Source organism: Elephas maximus, chromosome 1 (assembly GCF_024166365.1).
Source record: "Elephas maximus indicus isolate mEleMax1 chromosome 1, mEleMax1 primary haplotype, whole genome shotgun sequence".
Taxonomy (NCBI): Eukaryota; Metazoa; Chordata; class Mammalia; order Proboscidea; family Elephantidae; genus Elephas; species Elephas maximus.
Window position 1 is genome coordinate 91,183,704 of NC_064819.1, and position 20,476 is coordinate 91,204,179.

The window sequence follows — 20,476 nt, forward strand, 5'->3', positions numbered from 1 at the left end:
AGGAGTTCTCCCAAGGACCACCACTAGTCATTTTTAATCTGTTTCCTCCCTCAAGTCTCTCGTGCCTCTCTGTTCAGGACTCACTCCTTCAGCAGGGCCAAAGCCCGCCACCGCCTAAAGCTCTCACCACAGCCAGCTAAGGCCGCTTTCTCTCCACTCGGCCCGCTTCATCTCCCTTTGTCTGGGTTGTCTTTGTCTGTCGTCTCCCTTTGGTTCTGTTCGCAGCCTTCTGCCTCCCCTCCCTTTCTCCGCGGCCAGTCTGCTCCCTCCCTCTCTGCGGGGGCCGGGAGGCTTGGCGGAGGGGAGCCGGCTGGGTTGCCATGGTCACGGCGAAGCCAGCCGCAGCTGGCCCGGGCAGCTGCTCCGCGGCCCCGGGGCCCTGGACGCGCGGACAAAGCCCGGCGGCCTCGGCAGCCCCAGGCCTGGAACCCCAAAGGCCCGAGGCCGGGGACAACCGAACCCAAGTGAACCCCGAGCTGGAGGTGAGGGGGAGGAAGCCCAAGCTGAATTGGAAGGGCAGGAGTGGGGACTGCAGCCGGGCCCTCCCCTCGTGGGGTGGGACCAGGTCCTGGCTGGAGGCACAGTGGGTGGGAGGAGGGGAACGGGCTGAAAGCGCGGCCCCAACTGTATTCCCCAACCTCCCCCTCCTCCCCTCCGTGCCAAGAACTGGAAGCTAGTTTGTCCCCAGAGGGAGGGCTGGGGCTCTGTGTCCGGATGCCCAGAAACAAGGTTTGATTCAGTCCTGGGCCTTCTGGTCTGTTGCAGTTGCCCCCTTCCTTTCTCAGCCTCTTTTACATCTCATCTCTCAGCTCCCTAGTTTTAACCTCTGTGCCTCAGTCTCCCTCTTCTTTCCCCATCTCTGTTTCACTCTAACTCCATTTTCTCCCTTTGCCCTTGTTCTTGTCCCCTTCGATCATCTGCTCACTTCTCAGGTCTCCTTGGGTTCCTGTCACCCTCTCTGAGGTTTTTGTCACCCCCCCATCCCCTCTGTGTCTGCTCCAGTTCACTCACTTGGTCCAGCCCTTCTCTCCCCCAACCCCACTCTCCCTCCTTGAGCCCCTCATCTCCCACCTTTGCTGTGTGTGCCCCTGTCATCCTCCCTTTCCTCTCTGACCCCATTTTCCTCAGCCTCAGTCTCCCTCTACCTCTTACCTCCTTCTGGATTTCACCACCATTTTCCCCACCTGGCCATCCGCTTCCCCTCCCTCCTCTGGTCCCTGGTCCCTTCTTTCTCCATCCCCAGGCTATCCACAGCTGAGCTCTTGTATCATCTTTCTTCCAGACTACATCCCTTTTTCTTCCTTGCACTCCTAGGCCTCAGTTTCCCATTTGTACTCAATGCTATCAGTCTGACTCATGCCCAGAGCCTTGTCCAGTCCCCCCACCCCACCAGCCCTTTCTGGCTGTCCCCAGCTGCTGACCCTGCACTTCCCCTCAGGCAGCTGTACCTCAGGGAAGGGGTGTTAGCTAGTGTTGGGGGCCCATCTGGTCCATTCTCCCTTCACTGGGCTCCCTGCGCGGCTGGGTGGTCTGCGGGCTTGAGCGGCTCTCTCTACGTGCCTCTCTGCACATTTTCTCAGCTGTTTCCCCTCCTTTTCTTCCTGGGCAGCCAGAGGCCATTGGCGCGAAGGGGTGGGGAGCCATGGATGGGGGATGGGCAGAGGGTCCTTTGGGGGTTCAGGAGGACATGGGGCTTCTGGGGTTGGGAGTGAAGCAAGAGATGTGAGATGGGTTCCGGGGTCACGGATGGTTGGATGGGCACGCTTGGTAGTTGGCGCTGCTCTGGGAGCCCCTGGGTGGCTGGGATTTCCCTCCCTGGCCCCTGGGAATCTCGGCTCGGCTCGGAGCCCCGCATTCCAGCCCGCTCCAGCCCCCTTTCCGCTGTCACTTGACTCCGCTGGGCCCCAGCCCTGCATACCTCCCACTCCTCCAGTCCTTGGCTGGGGCGAGGTGGGCATCACCAACCAGGAATTTCTCTTGGGGGAGTAAGAAGTGGGGGCAAAGGTTTCGGGACTTTTTGGCTTCTTCCCATCTCCCTAGTGGACCCCTCTGTCTGGCGCGCCATGCCACCTGGCTGGGGCTGTCGAAGGCCTGGGGTGTGGAATGTCCCACTGGGGTGTGAAGGACTCCGCTCCATTCCTGAGGCGTCTGGCGGCCGCTTGGCCTTGCCGGCCTGCCCAGGGCTCCCACAGAGCACAGCTCCAGGAAGGCGGGCCCCGAGTGTCCGCCCAGGTGAGGTTACTTGGGAAGCCTTGGCCACACCCACGGCCTGGCTCCACCCCCGGCCCTGCCTCTCCGGGGCCCAGACTCCCCAGCGGCGGTCTTCCGAGGGGTAAGAGCTCTGGAGGAACCCTGGGGCTTTGGTGGGAGGGGAAGGCAGGAAGAGGGAATTCCCTGAACCACTGTGGGGCTATCTGTTAGCGGGTCCCGTAGCAGTTGGAGCGTTCTTGGGTTTGTGTGTTGCCGGTGGGTTGAAGTTCCTGTCCTTGTGCCTTGGCCTCTCTTGAAGGCCAGCTTCTTCCTGGTAGTGTTTTGCGTGTGTACTTGTCTGGTTGGGACTTCGTGTTTCTTTCTTGGGATTGTTGTCTGGAACTGCACAGAGTGTGATTTTACACCCACTGTGAGGTGCTATGGGGGTGGAGAGCTGCCATGGGGTGAGAGAATATTCCTGTGTTGGTGACATTGTCTAGGTGCTTGGCAGGTGTGCGGGGTATGGGGAGAGGTAGTGGGGGCCCGAAGTAGATCTGAGTGAGGGCAGAACACCTCTCACCACAAGCTTTTCTGTTTCCCCCACCTCACACCATCCTCCACCCCACACCTTTCTCATTTGATTTATTTACCCCGACTCCTTGTGCCCATCTTCCCTAAGACTCTTCCTTCCTTGTTGGCAGTGTTTGGTTTTCTCCTGTGCCTCTCTCCTCTTCCCCACTACCCACCTGGTCCCTGGTTCCCTTTCCAGTCTATCCCCATCACTGAGCAGACCCCCAAGCCCCTGCCAAGGCTGAATCTGGCTGAGTGTGAGGGAGGCTGCCCCTGGGGATTCTTCCGCCTTGAGCAGGGAGCCCAGCATTACTAGGCCTAGGAGTCTGGACTGCAGGGTCACTGAGAGTACCGGGGAGTGCCCAGTGGAGTAGGGGGATGGAACTGGAAGGTGGGGGCAGAGAGTAAGGGCCTAGAAGAGTGGCCTGTTCATTAGGCTCTGGGGCAATCCGAAGTTGGGATATAGAGGACAAAAGGGCCAGAGGGTGCCAGAGAGAAGCAACGATTGTGGTGTGAAAAGAGCAGTTCTAGGGGGCCTGGCTGGACAGGTGAGCCTTGCCCCCTTTCCTGACCCTAATTCTTGCTGCTGGGCCGCACACACCGGGCCTGTGGGAACCTGCTCCTTCCCTGTGCCCTGGCGCTGCTCCCCTTCACCCCCCTTTCCAGGAACTGAGCCAGTCCCCTCACTGGAGGGCCTGGATGTGTCGGAGCACGGAGGCCCGACTGGGGCTGCAACTCAACCCCCGGGGCCCTCAACGTTGTTGGTTCACATTAGTGGGGACCATGGGGGAGGGTTACAATGGAGAGGGATGGGCACGAGGCGGGCGCGGCTGGGCCGCTTGGGAGACAGTGCGGCACCTGTGGGGGCGCAGCGCCAGGGAGGGCACCGCAAGGGGGTTACCTGGGGAGGCCTGGCGCGCGGGGGAGCTTGGGGTGGGCGTGGCTGGGCGGAGAGGAGAGGAGCTCGGGCCCGGAGCTCGGCGCTGGGCGTGGGAGCCGCGGGGACTGCTCCGGCCGGGAGGGGGCGGGGAGGCGGCAAGCCGGGGTGCTCAGCTAGAAGGCGGAGGGAGGGAGCGAGAGAGGGGCGGGAGCGAGGGGGCCAAGGCCTGGGAGGCGGCGCCTGGGCCCGAGCCGCCCCAGCCCTGGCTCCTCTCCCCGGAACAGGCCCCCGACAGCTGCTCGCTGGAGCCGCCTCCCGACTCCAGAGCCCCGCCGGCGCCTCCAGCTCACAGCTCCTGGCTCCTCCGCCTCCCCCTCCCCTCGGCTCCGTCGCCCGCCGAGGAGGCCCCACTCCCGGGTTGGATGCCTGGGTCGGCCGGGTAGAGCGATGAGAGGTAGGGAGAGCGGCAGGGGATCCCTGCCGGGAGTGGGGGGCGCTGGATGACCAAAGGTGGAGGCCTGGGCCCCAGGGGAGGCGCGGCCCAAAGAGTGAGGCAGGATGGAGGACACAGGACGTTCAGGGCTGTGCTTGGTATCCAACTCCCTCCCGCCTGCCCAATGCTCTGGGTTATTGTCTGAAATGGGGGAAGCCCCCTCACCTCTGAGAAAGAAGGTGTTCCAGCATTGTGGAAGGATGCCTTACTCAGCAAGAGGAACCGAACCCCAACCTCGGGGGGTACAGGTGCCCATATGTAGCCCACCTGAATCATCCTCTTCCTCCTTCTGGAGAGCTGGGCCTACTCTCCCACCTGGCCAGTCCCTGGGGACATCTAATAACCCATAAACCTCCACCCAGCCAACTCCCAGTTGGACAGCCTGGCCATAGCCCAGCAGAGAGAGGGACTAACACCCCGACTGCTGGCACCCTCACCTACAGTGACAGAGCCGCTGGTCCTTGCTGATGGTCAGTTCTGCCGTGAGATAACATCACTGCCCAGCGAGTACCACCCTCAGCGTCCCTCAACCCCTACTGCCCCCTCCCTCCCAGCCTTCACATCGCAGGTCCTTGCTGATGAACACTCCTGCACCTCCACCCCCAGCCAGAGTCTGGCTCTCAGACTCACTATTGCCTCAGGGATATAGGTGTGTCTAGAACCAAGTGGTAGTGTGGAGAGAGGTGAAAGCAGAAGGATCTGGGGAAATGGAAAAATGGCTCATTTTCTTATTGCCACTCTTCCCACCTCTGAGTCTACCTGCTCCCCACCCCCTTGACTTCCCTTTGGCTTGGTCACCCATGTGTGTTAGGGGTGGACCCCAGTTCTCTTGGGATCCAGTGTCCAAGGGCGTGAATGTGTGTATCCCACATGGTCTTCTGATCCGTAGGAGCATGGGGTATCTGTCATTCCACATACACAGGTGTCTGCAGGTGACTATTCACTAAGTGATAGCCCTGGACTTTCAGGAATGGATAGTGTGGATGGAGTTCATGTGTGCACGGAAGTCTGTTTGCCCTGTCTGGGAGTTGATGTGTGTAAATGATTTATGTGGCTGTCACATGTCTGTCTCTGAAAGTCTGTGAGGGGTTGTCTGAGACACTGCAAGTTTGTATACCTACGGGTGCTTGGCCTCCTTGGCCTCCCTGGCGCTACATTTAGCCCCAGTGTTTACAGCCAGCTCTGTGAGTGCGTGTGTCTGGCCACGTGTGTGTATATACAGAGCTGCGTGGGTGTTGTTGTCTGGAGAGTGGGGCGGGTAAAGGGGCCTGTGGCAGGGTGTCCCAGCCCCTGGCTTGTAATTGGTTGTAATGGATCAGGGTGGGGTTGGGGCAGGTCTCTGGGCCTGTCCTCTGTGCCTCTGACTGTGCGGTCAAGACTCTTGTGCTTCTGATCGCTGAGAGAGCTAGGGTGTTTGGGGGGTGTTGAAGAACAGGTTGCTGAGATGTCTCTGAGTTTCTGGCTTGGCTCTGTGCCCTGTTTCTGAGCCTGCTCTATTTACCTCTGGCTTTGTGTTTCTTGCTCTGTCTCCGCCTGCCTCTTGTCTTTTGCCTGTTTTTGTATCTCTGCCCGGGGCTCTTCTCGTCTCCGTCTGGCTCCAGTGACTCATCTGGGATAGGCATGAAGGTTACTCAGGGGAACAAGGGCCCTGCTGTTCCCAAGAGAGGTGGGGGTGGAGAGTGGCACCCAGGAATTCAGGGCCAGGCGCCTGGGGCTCCGGCAGCCTGCTATCCTGCACCAGAGGACCCCCAAGGGACCAAGCATGATTCCTTCTGGTTCTAGCTCTCCTTTGATATCAGGTGCCCCCCGTAACTCAGTCATCGCCCTCAGCTGCTGCTTCAGAGCTGTGGGGTCTCAGCTGCCTCCTACATTCCTGCCCTAGAGCATTGTGGGAGCAGCTGGAGAAGGACAAAGGGATGTGGGAGTATCCCCCCACTCCTACCTCCTGGGGTGACCTGGCTTCTCCTGTCTTTAGACCCACCCTCATCTCCAAGGCAACTCAGCCTTTTCCTCAGTGCTGGGCTCTTCCTTCAGAGGCAGTCACCTTCAGAATGTGGGAACTGGGGGGCAGGATGTCTGGGTCTCAGGGAGGGCAGGCAGAGCAGGGAGAGCTGGGGTTGGACCTGATGGCAGGAGTGGGATGAGGTGGGGAGGTGGCATTAGGGGTCCCTGAGGATCCAGGACTTGGAGAACTCAGTGCTGGCCTCTGGGACAGGGCCAGCCAAGATGGCTTTTCCTGGGTTGGGGCAAGGGGAGATACCTGAGTTTGTAAGGGGATGACAGTTGGAATGATTTTAGGTGGAGCAAGCTGCCTGGGCCCTCGTAAGGGCAGAGTGGGGATTCTTGAACTTCAATGGGGACCATCACCTGGAGATGGAGTTAAAATGCAGATTCTGATTTCGCAGGTGTAGGGTGGGCCTGAGATTCAGCATTTCTCACAAGCTGCCAGTGCTGACAGGCTGAAGCTGCTGGCTTAGGGACCACACTGAGCCTAGCAGGGCCAGAAGACAGTGAGGTTGGAAGGCACTGGGTCCCATACTTCTCTTAGAACCCTGGGCTCCTAGGTGGGGAGGGGAGCAGGCTCAGCTGGTCCAGCCTTATCTTTTTTTTTTTCCTATTGTGAAAGTTTACAGCTCAAGTTAATTTCTCATACAAAAATTTATACACATATTGTTGTGTGACCCTAGTAGCAATCCCTATAATGTGACAGCACGCTTCCTCTTTCCACCCCGAGTTTCCTGTGTCCATTCAATCTGCTCCTATCCCTTTCTACCTTCTCATCCTGCCTCCTGACAGGAGCTGCCCTTTTAATCTACTTGAACTAAAACGCACACTCTTCACTAGTATTATTTTATGTTTTATAGTTCAGTCTAATCTTTGTCTGAAAAGTTGGCTTTGGGAATAATTTTAGTTCTGAGTTTACAGGGAGTCTGGGGGCCATGTGTTCTGGGGCTCCTCTAGTCTCAGTTAGATCATTAAGTCTGGTCTTTTTACTAGAGTTTGAGTTCTGCACCACACTTTTCTCCTGCTCCATCAGGGATTCTCTGTTGTGTTCCCTGTCAGGGCGGTCATTTTTTTGCAGCTGGGCACCATCTAGTTCTGGGCTCAGGCTAATAGATTCTCTGGTTTATGTGGCCCATTTTGTCTCTTGTTTCCTTGTGGCTTTGGTGTTCTTCATTCCCCTTTGCTCCAGGTAGGTTAGGACCAGGGGATGCACCTTAGATGGCCGCTTGTAAGCTTTTAAGACCCCAGACGCCACTCACCAAAGTGGGATGCAGAATTTTCATAATAAACTTTGTCATGCCAATTGACCTAGATGTCCCCCGAAACCATGGTCCTCCAGAACCCCCCCCCCGCTACATCTTGAAGTGTTTGGTTGTGCTCACAAAGCTAATTAGGTTTTGGTTTAGTCCTGTTGTGTCTTATCTTATTCTTAATTTTATCATACCCTCAACAAGCAGTTGCCCAGCCTTCCTTGGGATATCTTTGCTTTTAATAAATCTAAAGGACTTTAGATTCTTTTACATATCACATAATTTTATATAAATGCATAAAAGTTACCATATATTATAGCCTTTTAGGAAAATAGTACAACCAGTCCATCCTTTCCCTTTTTGTTTGTTTTCCCCTCTCCCATTCACATTAGCTTATGTTATAGTAGCCTATTAAGTGTTTTCTCTCTGTAGACATGTATACAAACACAGGGGCTTATTATTCTTTGTGTTCGAAAGATGGGATCATTTTATTCGTACTTTTGCATCTTGTATTCAACAGTTGTACAAGAATCTCACCAAGTCAGAGATTTATTGCTAAATTGTTATTTTTTCTAGCTGTGTAATAGTCCATGAACCTGTTTGCAGTGGCTGATTTTTACACCAGTAGATCATTAGGCTTGGCACAAATGGTTAACGTACTCAGCTGCTCACCAACAGGTTGATGGTTCAAGATGAGCCACAGGCACCTTGGAAGAAAGGTCTGGTGATCTACTTCCGAAAAATCAGCCATCAAAAAGTCTGTGGAGTGCAGTTCTACTCCGACATATGTGGGGTCGCCATGAGTTGGGGTTGACTTGATGGCAATGTTTTTTTTTACAGATGTTTTTACCTCCTGGTGCTTCCCCTACCCCCTTGGGTTAGAGCACTAGAAGGGAATGGACATTTTAAATAAATACAGAGATTATTAGATTGCTTTCCAAATAGATGATAACACTCTACGTTTCTGCCATCAACATGGCAGTTCCCTTTTTGTCACTCTTTACCACCTGTATTTTGTCAATCCGATGGGTATAAAATAATCTCACTGTTATTTAATTTGGATTTCCCCTGACTCTAGTGAATTTGAGTATTTAAAAAAAAAAATGTTTATTGGCGAGTTGGCTTTGCTCTTCTAGGAACTTGTCTATTTAAACCCTTTGGCTGTTTCTCTATCAGGTTGTTTATATTTTTCTTTGTCAATTTGTAAGAACCCTTAGTTTATTATAGTTATTAACGCATTTTCAGTCAGCTGAGTTAGAAACATTTTTTTTTTTTGCAGATTTGTTTTTTGTTTGAAGCCCTTGTTTATGGGCTATTTTGCTTTATGGGAGCCCTTTATTGACTGGGGCAATAGGGCTTTAGACAAGTTCTTTCACCGATCTCTGCCCTACTTCCCTCCTGTGTTAAATGTGGATAGTAACAGTATCTACCTTACAAGGTGTCTGGGAAGATTAAATTATGGATTCTATTTAAGGGTCTAGCCCAGTGTCTGGCACAGGGGATGCATTCTAAAAGTGCAGTGGATACTGTTAAATAATTCCACTGTTGTCATCCCCAAAGCAGCCCATCGTGTCTCTATTGCTGTTGGCTGTGACCCATTCTCTGATTGCCCCTTACCTGACCCTACCACCCATTTTGTCCCCTGCAGAGATGCTGGTCCCACCGCCTTAGGCCCCAGGGATCAGGAGCTATGGGGCCTGGGGCCCTCTCATCTCTACTGCTGCTGTTGCACTTGGTGGCAACTGGAGATGCTGACATGAAGGGGCATTTTGACCCTGGTGAGGAGCCTGGGTCTTGGGTCCATGTGGAATGGGGCTTGGGAGGCAGACAGTTGGGGGCCTTGACCCTGCATATGCCTGTGTCCACCCAGCCAAGTGCCGCTATGCCCTGGGCATGCAGGACCGGACCATCCCTGACAGTGACATCTCTGCCTCTAGCTCCTGGTCGGACTCCACTGCTGCCCGCCACAGCAGGTACCTGGCACACCTGGGTTGCACCACAGGGAACTCCTAGGGCCTCTACTTGACCTTCCAGCCCCTCTGCACAAGCCAAAAGACTTTTGAGAGAGCCTATGCCAATGAAATCCCTGCAGTCCTGGGGGCTTTAAATACTAAAGAGGGAGGCCAAGAGAGGGTCAGATATTCCTGTGACCTCCTTCCCCCTTGCAGACTGGAGAGCAGTGATGGGGATGGGGCATGGTGCCCAGCATCGCCAGTGTTTCCCAAGGAGGAAGAGTACCTTCAGGTGGATCTGCGACGGCTGCACCTGGTGGCTCTGGTGGGCACCCAGGGAAGACATGCTGGGGGCCTTGGCAAGGAGTTCTCCCCCAGCTACCGGCTGCGTTACTCCCGGGATGGCCACCGCTGGATGGATTGGAGGGACCGCTGGGGTCAGGAGGTGAGGCTGCAGGGGCAGAACCAAAGGAAGCCTGGCTCTCTTCTCTTCAGCTACACTTTATCCACTGATGACTCTCCAGTTTACACCAGCTCCAGCCCAAGCCTGACCCCCGAGTGCCATGCAGTGTTGCAAACCTGACCACCTTCTTCACCTCTCCACTTAGATGTCTAACAGGATCTCAAACTTATTAACTTCCCAAGCTGAACTTGATTCCCACCCGCCCCAAACCTGCTCCTCCTCCAGAATTTTCCAGCTCAGGAAACAATAACATCTTTGCCCAGTTGCTCAGGCCATAAGCTGATACCCCAACTTCTCTTTTTCTCCCACTTGCAAAGTATCAGCAAGGCCTGTCTATTCTACCACCATGATATTTCCTGAACCCAACTGCTTCTCACCACCTCCACCTCTACAGGCCTAGGCTAGATGATGGCCTAGATGATGGCAGTTGTCTCCAAACTGCTCTCCCTTCTCCTGCCTTTGTCCCTCTGAAGTCCCATCTCCACCTAGGAGCTACAGTGTTGCACCTCGCTCAAACCCCTCCACTGTCAGAACAAGAGCTAAGCTTCTTACAGAATGCTGAGCCCAACCTAGCTCTTGCCCACTGCTCTTCTCCCTCCCTTTGTTCACTTCTCCCTGCCCCCCTGGTATTCCTGCTGTTCCTGGAACATGCCAGGGCTCATTCCCACAGCCTGAGGCATTTTCACTTGCCCTTCTAGTTCCTGGAAGGCTCCTCCCTAGATGGGCACAGGCTCTCCCTCCCTCCATTCAGTTTCCCCTCAGATGTCATCTCAGAGAGCCTCATCTGACCACCCAGCTCCCCCTGCTCTGCCCCCTCCCCTTCCTCTTGTTCTTCACAGCTGCTTCTCCTGCTGGAATCTCAGTCTTGTGAGGGGAGGGACTGTGCCTGATGTTTGCCACGGGGACGTGCCTGGCACAGAGTGGGACTCAGGCCAGTGTCGGTGGGGACATGCCTGGCACAGAGTGGGACTCAGGCCAGTGTCTGTTGAATGAACAGGGGGAATGGGGTAAAAGGGGAGAGGCAAGCCAAAGCAGGGATGTCGAGCCATGAGGGAGGGATTGGATAGAATGAGCAAGGATGAGCAGCTTTGAGACCAATGGATGGAGCCAGGCCAGGAGAGAGGGGAGGGCTGATACTGGAGTGATGAGGGTGCCGTCAGGGATGAGAGGGGTGTCAGAGCCTGGCTGCGCCCTACAGCCCTGTCTGCTCAGTGCCGGTCTCTATGGCTGGTGTGAGCCAGGCCAGGGAGCAGCTGGAGGCTGGGAAGTTAGATTCCACCCTGGAGCCCTTCCCACACATTCACCCTGTTTCCTGGCCCACAGGTGATCTCAGGGAATGAGGACCCTGGGGGAGTAGTGCTGAAGGACCTTGGCCCCCCCATGGTGGCCCGACTGGTTCGCTTCTACCCGCGGGCTGACCGGGTCATGAGCGTCTGCCTGCGGGTGGAGCTGTATGGCTGCCTCTGGAGCGGTGAGTCTCTCAGTCCCCTGAGACTCCTATTCTGGGGATAACAAGATGGGGAGTGGAGAGAAGGGCTTCTGAGATCCTCTTTCTGCTGTTGGGAAGCAGTTGCTCTGCGCGAGGCCACTGGCCAACATGGTCATGTCTTGTCAGAGGGCCCGTGGGGGTGCGAGGAAGGGGCCTGCAGCCTGCCCAGGCCGACACAGGCTGGAGGACAGAGGCCCCGCTCCCCTAACACCTTCCTCCCACTCTGTCCAGATGGACTCCTGTCTTACACGGCCCCTGTGGGGCAGACCATGTACCTCTCCGAGGCTGTGCACCTCAACGATTCCACCTATGATGGACACACTGTTGGCGGGTGAGAGGAATGGACCCTGCGGGACATGGGCCTGGGTGGAAGGAAGTCAGAGTGAGGGTGGGGGAGGTCTGGGCAATGAAATGGACAGGCTGAGGAGAGGGATGGGCTAGGTGGTGCCTAAAGGGACAGAACTAGGAATGGCAGGTAGCAGGCAGGGCCACCACTAGCCCATATGACACTTTTGTGCAAATTAGAAAAAGCAACCCCTTCTCTGAGACATTTACATCTGTGAAATTGCCATACTAGATATTCACATCATAGTCTGAATGGAGCCCCTTAGAGGCACAAAGTACCCTCGATGGTCCTGGGGGTAGGGAAGAGAGGGAGCAGGAGGCTGGGGCAGGAGGTGAAGAGCTGGGCCAGGAGATGGGGCCAGGCCACTCTGTGTGTGTGTGTGTGTGTGTGTGTATGTGTGCGTGTCTGTGTATGTGTGGTGGGCAGGGGCAGAGCACCCTGAAAGGTGACCTCCTGTCCTCTTCCAATCTCCTCTTCCTTGGTCTCCGCCTGACCAGGCTGCAGTACGGAGGTCTGGGCCAACTGGCAGATGGTGTGGTAGGGCTGGATGACTTTAGGAAGAGTCAGGAGCTGCGAGTCTGGCCAGGCTATGACTACGTGGGATGGAGCAATCACAGCTTCCCCAGCGGCTATGTGGAGATGGAGTTTGAGTTTGACAGGCTGAGGGCCTTCCAGGCCATGCAAGTGAGTGAGTTTCTTTCTCAGAAGTGGGCTCCGAGGCCAAGGGGGGTGACCGTGGGCGCTCCTGGTCTTGACCCTGTGTCCCTCCTATCTGCCCCTCAGGTCCACTGCAACAACATGCACACGCTGGGAGCCCGGCTGCCTGGCGGGGTGGAGTGTCGCTTCAAGCGGGGCCCTGCCATGGCCTGGGAGGGGGAGCCCGTGCGCCATGCCCTTGGGGGCAGCCTGGGTGACCCCAGAGCTCGGGCTGTCACGGTGCCCCTGGGGGGCCGTGTAAGCCGCTTTCTGCAGTGCCGTTTCCTCTTTGCGGGGCCTTGGCTACTCTTCAGTGAGATAGCCTTCATCTCTGGTAAGCCCCTGGTAAGCCCCTGGTTACACCCAATCCCTAGCCCCTGGGATTGCTAACTGGTATGATCTCCCCAACCTTGCAGTGCCCCAAACATCCACGCCTGGCACCATCTCTACATATCACCCATCAGACATCCCAACCAGTGATGCCAGAAATAATTTGAGCCCCTCCCTTTCCTGTCCCCCGTATATCTCTGTCTTTCCGTTATGAGCCCCTCACTCATACAGATACTGAGCTAGGATGACAGTACTTGTTGAAATACTGAGACACTTCTGCGCTCAGTTGGGAAATAGCCTCTTCTCCAAGTTTGCTAATACTCAGGACCCTCCCCTGTGCTCCCCCAGGAGCCCTCCACCTCCCCGCAGTTCAGCACTAAGGGGTTAACATCTGGAGCAACAAGGGATCCCTGGGATTTTGTTCCCACCACCAGTTCTCATTGGTTGGTGTCCAACTGGTCAGTTACATATATTGAACATCACCCCAGTCTCATTACTTTACCTACCAACTCAATTCCCAAGGTCTCATGCAAGTATGCCCCACTTTCATCTCTCTACCTGACCCCCTCCTTTCCTCTCCTCTTTTACCTCAGATGTTATAAACGACTCATCTCTGGCTCTGGGAGGCACCTTCCCGCCAGCTCCCTGGTGGCCACCAGGCCCACCTCCCACCAACTTCAGCAGCCTGGGTGAGCAGCCTCTGGGCTTCTTCCAGGTTTTATCTCCGGGACCTGTGGACCTCACTCCACCATTCCTCCCTGGGCCTTCCCTGCTCAGGCTGGGTGGGAAGCCTCCTGTGATTCTGACCCTTCTGCCTTCACCAGAGTTGGATCCCAGGGGCCAGCAGCCCGTGCCCAAGGCTGAGGGGAGCCCGACTGCCATCCTCATCGGCTGCCTGGTAGCCATCATCCTGCTGCTGTTGCTCATCATTGCCCTCATGCTGTGGCGGCTACACTGGCGTAGGCTCCTCAGCAAGGTGGGCGGAACTGGCTGGGGGCTGGGGGGCCAGCCGTGGTCAGGGCAGCCTGATGAGGGCAGGATGTGGGTGTGGACAGTGAGGCCAGTGTTTGCCTGGGCTCCTGTATTAGGTCCAGCACAGAACGCAGGCCACAGTCCAATGAGGCTCACTAAAGGAGGGTTTAGTAAAGAAACCTTGTATGAAGGAGTGGGCAGGGTGCACAGAAATCGCAAGGAATAGTGCAGTACCCAGGGCTAGTCACTGCAGAGCTGTGACCATCCCTGAGTCTGCCAGGGTGAGAGGAGGGGCAGCTACTAGAACCGTGGAGAGGGCACCTTGAGAGGGGCTGTGGGCTGTGATAAGGGATGCAGCTAGCCCAAGTCCACCTCCCAGGGAGCAGCCAGGCGAAAAACTCGCCCGACTTCACTTTCTGCTTTCCGTCCAACTCCTGCTGGGGCTCCTTTCTGGCCAAACTCAACCAGGAGCCTGTTGGGTACAGTGTATACTGATCAGCCTCTTGGGACGGAAGCAGGGTGGAGAAGGGCAAAGAGTGGAGGGAGAGGGGTAAACAGAAGTCTGGCACACCCCAAGTCTACGTCTTCTGGGTGACAGTCCAGTGGTAGCAATACTGTTAAGGTTGATAATTACGGACTGATCAGATTTGGTTTGGAATGCCACTGTGGGACACGAGACAAGTTACTTAAATGCTCTTGAGCCTCGGGTTCTTTACCTGTGAAATGGAGCTAATAGCAGTTGCAACTAGAGGACTATTGGGAGGACTAAAGGAGAGAACATGGGTACAGCACTTAGCACAGTGTCAGGAAGTGTGTGCTAAGCAGTGGCCACAGTTAACATTTCCCATTCCCTGTAACAAGGCTGAGCGTCGGGTGTTAGACGAGGAGCTGACAGTTCATCTCTCTGTCCCGGGGGACACCATCCTCATCAACAACCGCCCAGGCCCTCGAGAGCCACCCCCTTACCAGGAGCCTCGGCCCCGTGGAAATCCGCCCCACTCTGCTCCCAGTGTCCCTAATGGTTCTGGTAAGACCTGTTGTGTTCCAGTCCACCTCTGTCCTCTCTGTCTGCCTGTTTTCTTATTGTATCCTTTTCCTTCTCCTTCTCCATTCCCTTCTTTTCCTGTCCTTCCCAGTTTCAACTCATTTTCCTATTTCTATGCCCCTGGTCACCCTCTATATCACTCCATGTCCCTGCCACATAATTACCCTCAAGAATTTCCCATAATCCTCAACAGTTTCATCTTGTCTCTGGGTCCCATACACAGCACTTTATCGTCTCTATTGTATCTTCTCATTGTGTCTCCCTGGCCCCTCTCCTTTCTCTTAGACTCGCCATGTTTGTTCCATTCATCCATCTACCCATCCGTCCTTTGCCCGTTCGTTCATATATTCATACATTTGTCCATCATCCATCCATCCACTCTTCATTCATATCCATTCGTCCATCCATCTACCCCTCCATCCATTCATCACCCATCCATCCATCATCCGCCCATCTGTACATACATATATTTGGCCATCCATCATCCACCCAACCATCACCTATCCATCCCTCCAACCATTTTCCATACAGCTACCCATCACTCTCCAGGTCCTTGTTGTCCCCATCAGCCCTGGTCTTACCCTATTCTGGATCTCCTTGTCTGTCTAGCCTCGAGTCTCATCCCTTCCCGGTGTCTCCCCCCTCCTTCTCCCGACAGCGTTGCTGCTCTCCAATCCAGCCTACCGCCTCCTTCTGGCCACTTACGCCCGTCCCCCTCGAGGCCCGGGCCCCCCCACACCCGCCTGGGCCAAACCCACCAACACCCAGGGTAAGCCCCTCTACCCCTGGGCTCCACCAGGCTCCCCAGACCCCCATGGGGCAGGGAAAGTCCTCACACCTTGCACTCCCTCCTTTCTTGACTGGAGCCTCTTCTGCTCTCCTGAGCTCCTAAGGGGAAAGCTCTTAATGCCGTTAGCTCTCCTCTGCTGCTTCTTGCTCCTTTTTAAGGCCTTTCCCTTGAGCCTAGGAATAGAAAGCTTACTCGTTCTCAGCTCTTTACACCTCCTCTTTAATCCATCTCTTCAGCTCTCCAGAGCCAGAGAGGAGGTTCCTGTGGTGGCCCAAGGTTCTCTTATAACCCCTCCTTTATTCTCCCCTCTTTCTAGAGATGCAAGGAGGAGGGCCTTTCATTCTGGGTGCTTGCCCCCTCCCCCTGCCTGTCCTCTCTGCAGTCCCAGAGGTGAAGGCTCATGCCCATTCCCTTTCTGTCTGCTCTTCCTCTCCTTGGTGTTGCCTTCTCATTGTTTCCCTCTCTCCAGGGCAAGAGGGGACAGCTCTGCTTCCTCTCCTTCTGTCTGTAGACTCCTTGTTGTTGGGGCTGTGAGGAATTGTTCCCCTCTCTTCCTCTCTGTCTACCCCTGTCTCTGCTTGTCTTTGAGCTCAGTGTGTTGGGACAGGGTGGGTTTGGGTAACCATGGTAGAAAGAGCCAGGCCAAAAGCAGGGAGTAGAAGAGCAAAATGAAGGGGAGGGAGCTGGGAGTGGGACAATGGTTTGGAATGTGGAGGGTGACTGGATAGCAGGGACCATCCTTTTGATGGTGGGAAGAGGAATTCTTTTTCCAGCCGACTTTCCTCATGGTCTTTTGGGCTATGGAAGATCTCTAGAGAATAAGACTTTATGACGTTCTTTGCTCAACCATTTCCATTGCCCTGAAACCACTCTCTGGAACAGCTAACCCTCATCCCATGCCAGCATCTTCTCTCTGGTTTGAGGTTGGTGGGTGGAATACCAGGGAAGATACAGAGTAGACCCAGTCTCTCACTAGCTGGAGACATGAGGCCTCTGGGAGGCTGGGGTGTGGAGAACCGGGGCTCTCAGGGGCTGCTATACTATTCCTGATGCCTCATCCTCTCTTCTTTTCCTTCATACTTCAGCCTGCAGTGGGGACTATATGGAGCCCGAGAAGCCATGTGCCCCGCTTCTGCCCCCTCCTCCCCAGAACAGCGTCCCTCATTATGCCGAGGCTGACATTGTCACCCTGCAGGGTGTAACCGGGGGCAATACCTATGCCGTGCCCGCACTGCCCCCAGGGGCTGTTGGGGATGGGCCCCCCAGAGCGGATTTCCCTCGGTCTCGGCTCCGCTTCAAGGAGAAACTTGGTGAAGGCCAGTTTGGGGAGGTAAGAAGGATCCCTGCCCAGCCATGAATAGTGTCTGACCTGATCTGGGGCTCTGTCACCATGCTCACACATCCCCCTTGGCCAGGCCCTCAGTCATCTGTGACCGTGCTATCCCATTGACCCTATGGCTGCCTAGCAAATGACCTTCTTTTTCCAGGTCCACCTGTGTGAAGTAGAGAGCCCTCAAGATCTGGTCAGTCTTGATTTCCCCCTTAACGTGCGCAAGGGACATCCCTTGCTGGTAGCTGTCAAAATCCTACGGCCAGATGCCACCAAGAATGCCAGGTGAGGAGCAGGGCTGGTGGTCCTGTGAGCAGGAGGAGGGAGATGCAAGTCACCCCCTTGGCCTTTCTCTTCACTTTTTCCTACTTCTCCAGGAATGATTTCCTGAAGGAGGTGAAGATCATGTCACGGCTAAAAGACCCCAACATCATTCGGCTCCTGGGTGTGTGTGTGCAGGACGACCCCCTCTGCATGATTACCGATTACATGGAGAATGGCGACCTGAACCAGTTCCTCAGTGCCCATCAGCTAGAGGACAAGGCAGCTGAGGGGGCCTCAGGGGACGGGGAGGCTGCCCAGGGACCCACCATCAGGTAACCAGCCTACCCGGACTGGGCTTTCCCGATTGCCCCCCAAGGAGGTCTGCTCCGTTGCCCTTGCCCCAGCCTGGAGACAAAAATGGGGCGGTGGGGTAGGGAAGCAGGTAGAGGCTCTAGGGGGTGCCTAGGGTGACGAAGATGCAACCATTTTAATCCAAGAACTTAAGGGACAGAAAGGCTGGGGATTACTATGGTGGGGGTGGTGAAGGGACTAGGACCCTGTCATGAATTTCTCTTCTGCCTTCCCTCACCCTCACTCACTCTGAGTTCAAACTGAGGAGGAGCATAATGAGAGATAGATCCCTAGGGTTAGATGAGCCAAAGAGAAGTTGTATTGGAACCTACCATCTGGCGTCCACAGAGGGGCGGGCAGTGTCCATGGGTATCTTGTCTCCACTCCTGGGCTTGGGGAGTGGGCTCCCCTTCCTCTCCCAGAAGGGAATCTGTAAAGTGGGGAGGAGACAGGGCTGCCCCCACAATGACCCTCTGTTGTCACCTTTCTCAGCTACCCAATGTTGTTGCACGTGGCAGCCCAGATCGCCTCAGGCATGCGCTACCTAGCCACACTCAACTTTGTGCATCGGGACCTGGCCACAAGGAACTGCCTGGTTGGGGAAAATTTCACCATCAAAATCGCTGACTTTGGCATGAGCCGGAACCTCTATGCTGGGGACTATTACCGCGTGCAGGGCCGGGCGGTGCTGCCCATCCGGTGGATGGCCTGGGAGTGCATCCTCATGGTAAGCTGCCCGGAGAGAGGCAGGGTAGGTGGAGGCGGACCCTGGCTTTCTGTAGAGAACACTGGCTGCCCCTCACAGTCTGGAGTCCCTTTCAGTCACTCGCCTTCTCTGGACTGGTGTTCCTTCATCTGTAAAATGGGATCAGCTCATGCTTTGTAAGGTTCCTTCTGACCCAAGGGATTGGAGAAAGCAGGGAGCTATAGTGTGATGGGAAAAGGATCCAGGAGCCAAGAGTGAGGGTGGGGGATGAATTCAGGGTGCACAAAGCAAGAGGGATAAGGGGAGAGGGAGCCACAGATGGAAGGGGTTGGGTGGGGAGATAGAGGGTAGGAATCAGATAAAGGGGGGTGGGGCAGAGGAAGGATGGGTAGAAGAAGGAAGAGGTGGGCCAGGGCCCAGGAGAGAGGACTAAAGCAAGGAAGGTGGAGCCCTAGGGAGAGAAGCGCAGGTTTGTTGGGAAAGGTGGACTGGCTAAGGAGAGAAGATCGTAGGGTGGGGAGGGGTGGGCTGGGGCAAAGGGCTGAGTAGACCTGGAGCTCCCTGTGGGGAGGGGAGGAGGGTCTTCAGGGCCTGATCCCTTCCTTCTCTGCCTTTGTTGCCCTGTCCGTGCACCAGGGGAAGTTCACGACTGCAAGTGATGTGTGGGCTTTTGGGGTGACCCTGTGGGAGGTGCTGATGCTCTGCCGGGCCCAGCCCTTTGGGCAGCTCACCGACGAGCAGGTCATCGAGAATGCGGGAGAATTCTTCCGGGACCAAGGCCGGCAGGTCAGAAGGGAGGGCAGGGGAGGTGGACCAGGGAGCCCGGGAGGGGCAGAGCCCGTCAGCTTGAGGACTAAAGAGCATCTATCCCATGCCTCTCGCCCACCCTGCCACCATGCAGGTGTACCTGTCCCAGCCCCCGGCCTGCCCGCTGGGTGTGTACGAGCTGATGCGGCGGTGCTGGAGCCGGGAACCTGAGCAGCGACCACCCTTTTCCCAGCTGCATCGGTTCCTGGCAGAGGATGCGCTCAACACAGTGTGAATCCCAGCATCCTGCCCCTGCCCTTAGGGAGCAATTAAGGGGAAGCCAGCATCACTAAAGCAAAGAGAGACGACACTCCTGTCCCCTATCCCCCATCACCTCTGAATCCTGTGACTACAGGTGGGCTGGGCCTGCCCAGGGAGCTACGCCCTCCCTGCCCGACGTGCTCTCATGCCCCCTCCCTGTTCCTCCTCCCATCTCCTCTCCTAGAAGCCCCTGCCACCCACCCAGCTGGCCCTGTGGATGGGATCCTCTCTGACCTCTTCCAGCCATCCCTTGGGGGAAGGTGGGGCAAAGATAGGGCAGACACTGGACATGGCCCATTGGGGTACCTGGGCCCCGCTGGACAACACTGGTTTCCGGAGAGATGGCTGTGGCCCCTCAGCCTCTCTTTCCCGTCACACACTGGACAGCACTGGTGAGCATCTGGGGGGTGAGGAGGACAAGAAGGGGAGAGCTGCTCCCTGGTGACCGCTCCTGGAATTGTCTTCAGCTTTGGCTTCTCCCTCTCCTTCCCCTGCAACACTGGACCTGGGGGGGATTGCTGCCCCCAACCCCATCATCCCCACCTCCCTCCTGCTGTTTTGTAGCTAGAACTTCTCTAAGCCTGTATGGTTCTGTGGAATAAATACTGGGATTAGGGGGAAAGAGGGAGCAATGGCCTATGGCCCTGGGTTTGGACATCTCTATCGTAGCTGCCACATTGGTTTTTCTATAATCACTCGGGGTTTGTACATTTTTGGGGGGAGAGACGCAGATTTTTACACTAATATATGGACCTAGCTCAAGGCAATTTTAATCCCCTGCTCTAGGCAGGTAATAATAAAGGTTGAGTTTTCCACAACTGTGAGTTGGGTTTCTTGGGATTTCAGTAAAATCTGCCTCTTGCCCCCACACCAACCCATTTCCTTAGTTTCCTTCTTCTCTCTTCCTCCCCCTCCCATTCTGTCTCTTCTGCCCAAGCATGGAGCACAGAGTTCTGTTTATACACAATCCAGGTCCTGGACTGCGGGACCTCAGGAGAATTGCATGGATGTATGAACCATGTCAAGGAGCCTGGGTAGCACAAGCAGTTTGTGATCAGCTGCTAACTGAAAGGTTGGTGGTTCGAACTCACCCAGCAGCTCCACAGAAAAAAAGGCCTGCTTCGATAAAGATGACAGCCAACAAAACCGTATGGGGCAGTTCTACTCTGTAATATGTGGGATTGCCATGAGTCAGGAGCCAACCCCACTGCAGCTAACAACAGTGACCCATGTCTACTTGGGGAGATCTGCAGGAGGCCCAGTGCCTCCCTCTTCCACACTGTGGTT

General features: G+C 55.6%; 1 protein-coding gene across 5 annotated transcripts; it reads left to right on the top strand.

Annotated features, from left to right (window-relative positions):
• The first annotated feature begins 365 nt into the window (after positions 1-365).
• Positions 366-20,032, top strand: DDR1 (discoidin domain receptor tyrosine kinase 1). 5 transcript variants are annotated; one of them, XM_049887871.1, is made up of 19 exons: positions 2,744-3,308; positions 3,925-4,094; positions 9,036-9,165; positions 9,258-9,360; positions 9,556-9,784; positions 11,126-11,273; positions 11,523-11,622; positions 12,135-12,321; positions 12,421-12,667; positions 13,257-13,352; positions 13,488-13,639; positions 14,497-14,662; positions 15,339-15,449; positions 16,556-16,800; positions 16,958-17,085; positions 17,178-17,396; positions 17,908-18,142; positions 18,758-18,907; positions 19,023-20,032. In XM_049887871.1, the coding sequence occupies exons 3-19, from the start codon at positions 9,078-9,080 to the stop codon at positions 19,161-19,163; spliced, it is 2,745 nt and encodes a 914-aa protein (XP_049743828.1). In that variant the 5' UTR covers positions 2,744-3,308; positions 3,925-4,094; positions 9,036-9,077; the 3' UTR covers positions 19,164-20,032. The 5 variants fall into 5 exon arrangements, with proteins under 5 accessions (XP_049743809.1, XP_049743802.1, XP_049743838.1 ...); XM_049887845.1 differs by lacking the exons at positions 2,744-3,308; positions 3,925-4,094 and adding an exon at positions 368-482; XM_049887881.1 differs by lacking the exons at positions 2,744-3,308; positions 3,925-4,094 and adding an exon at positions 2,254-2,332.
• Positions 20,033-20,476: the final 444 nt, after the last annotated feature.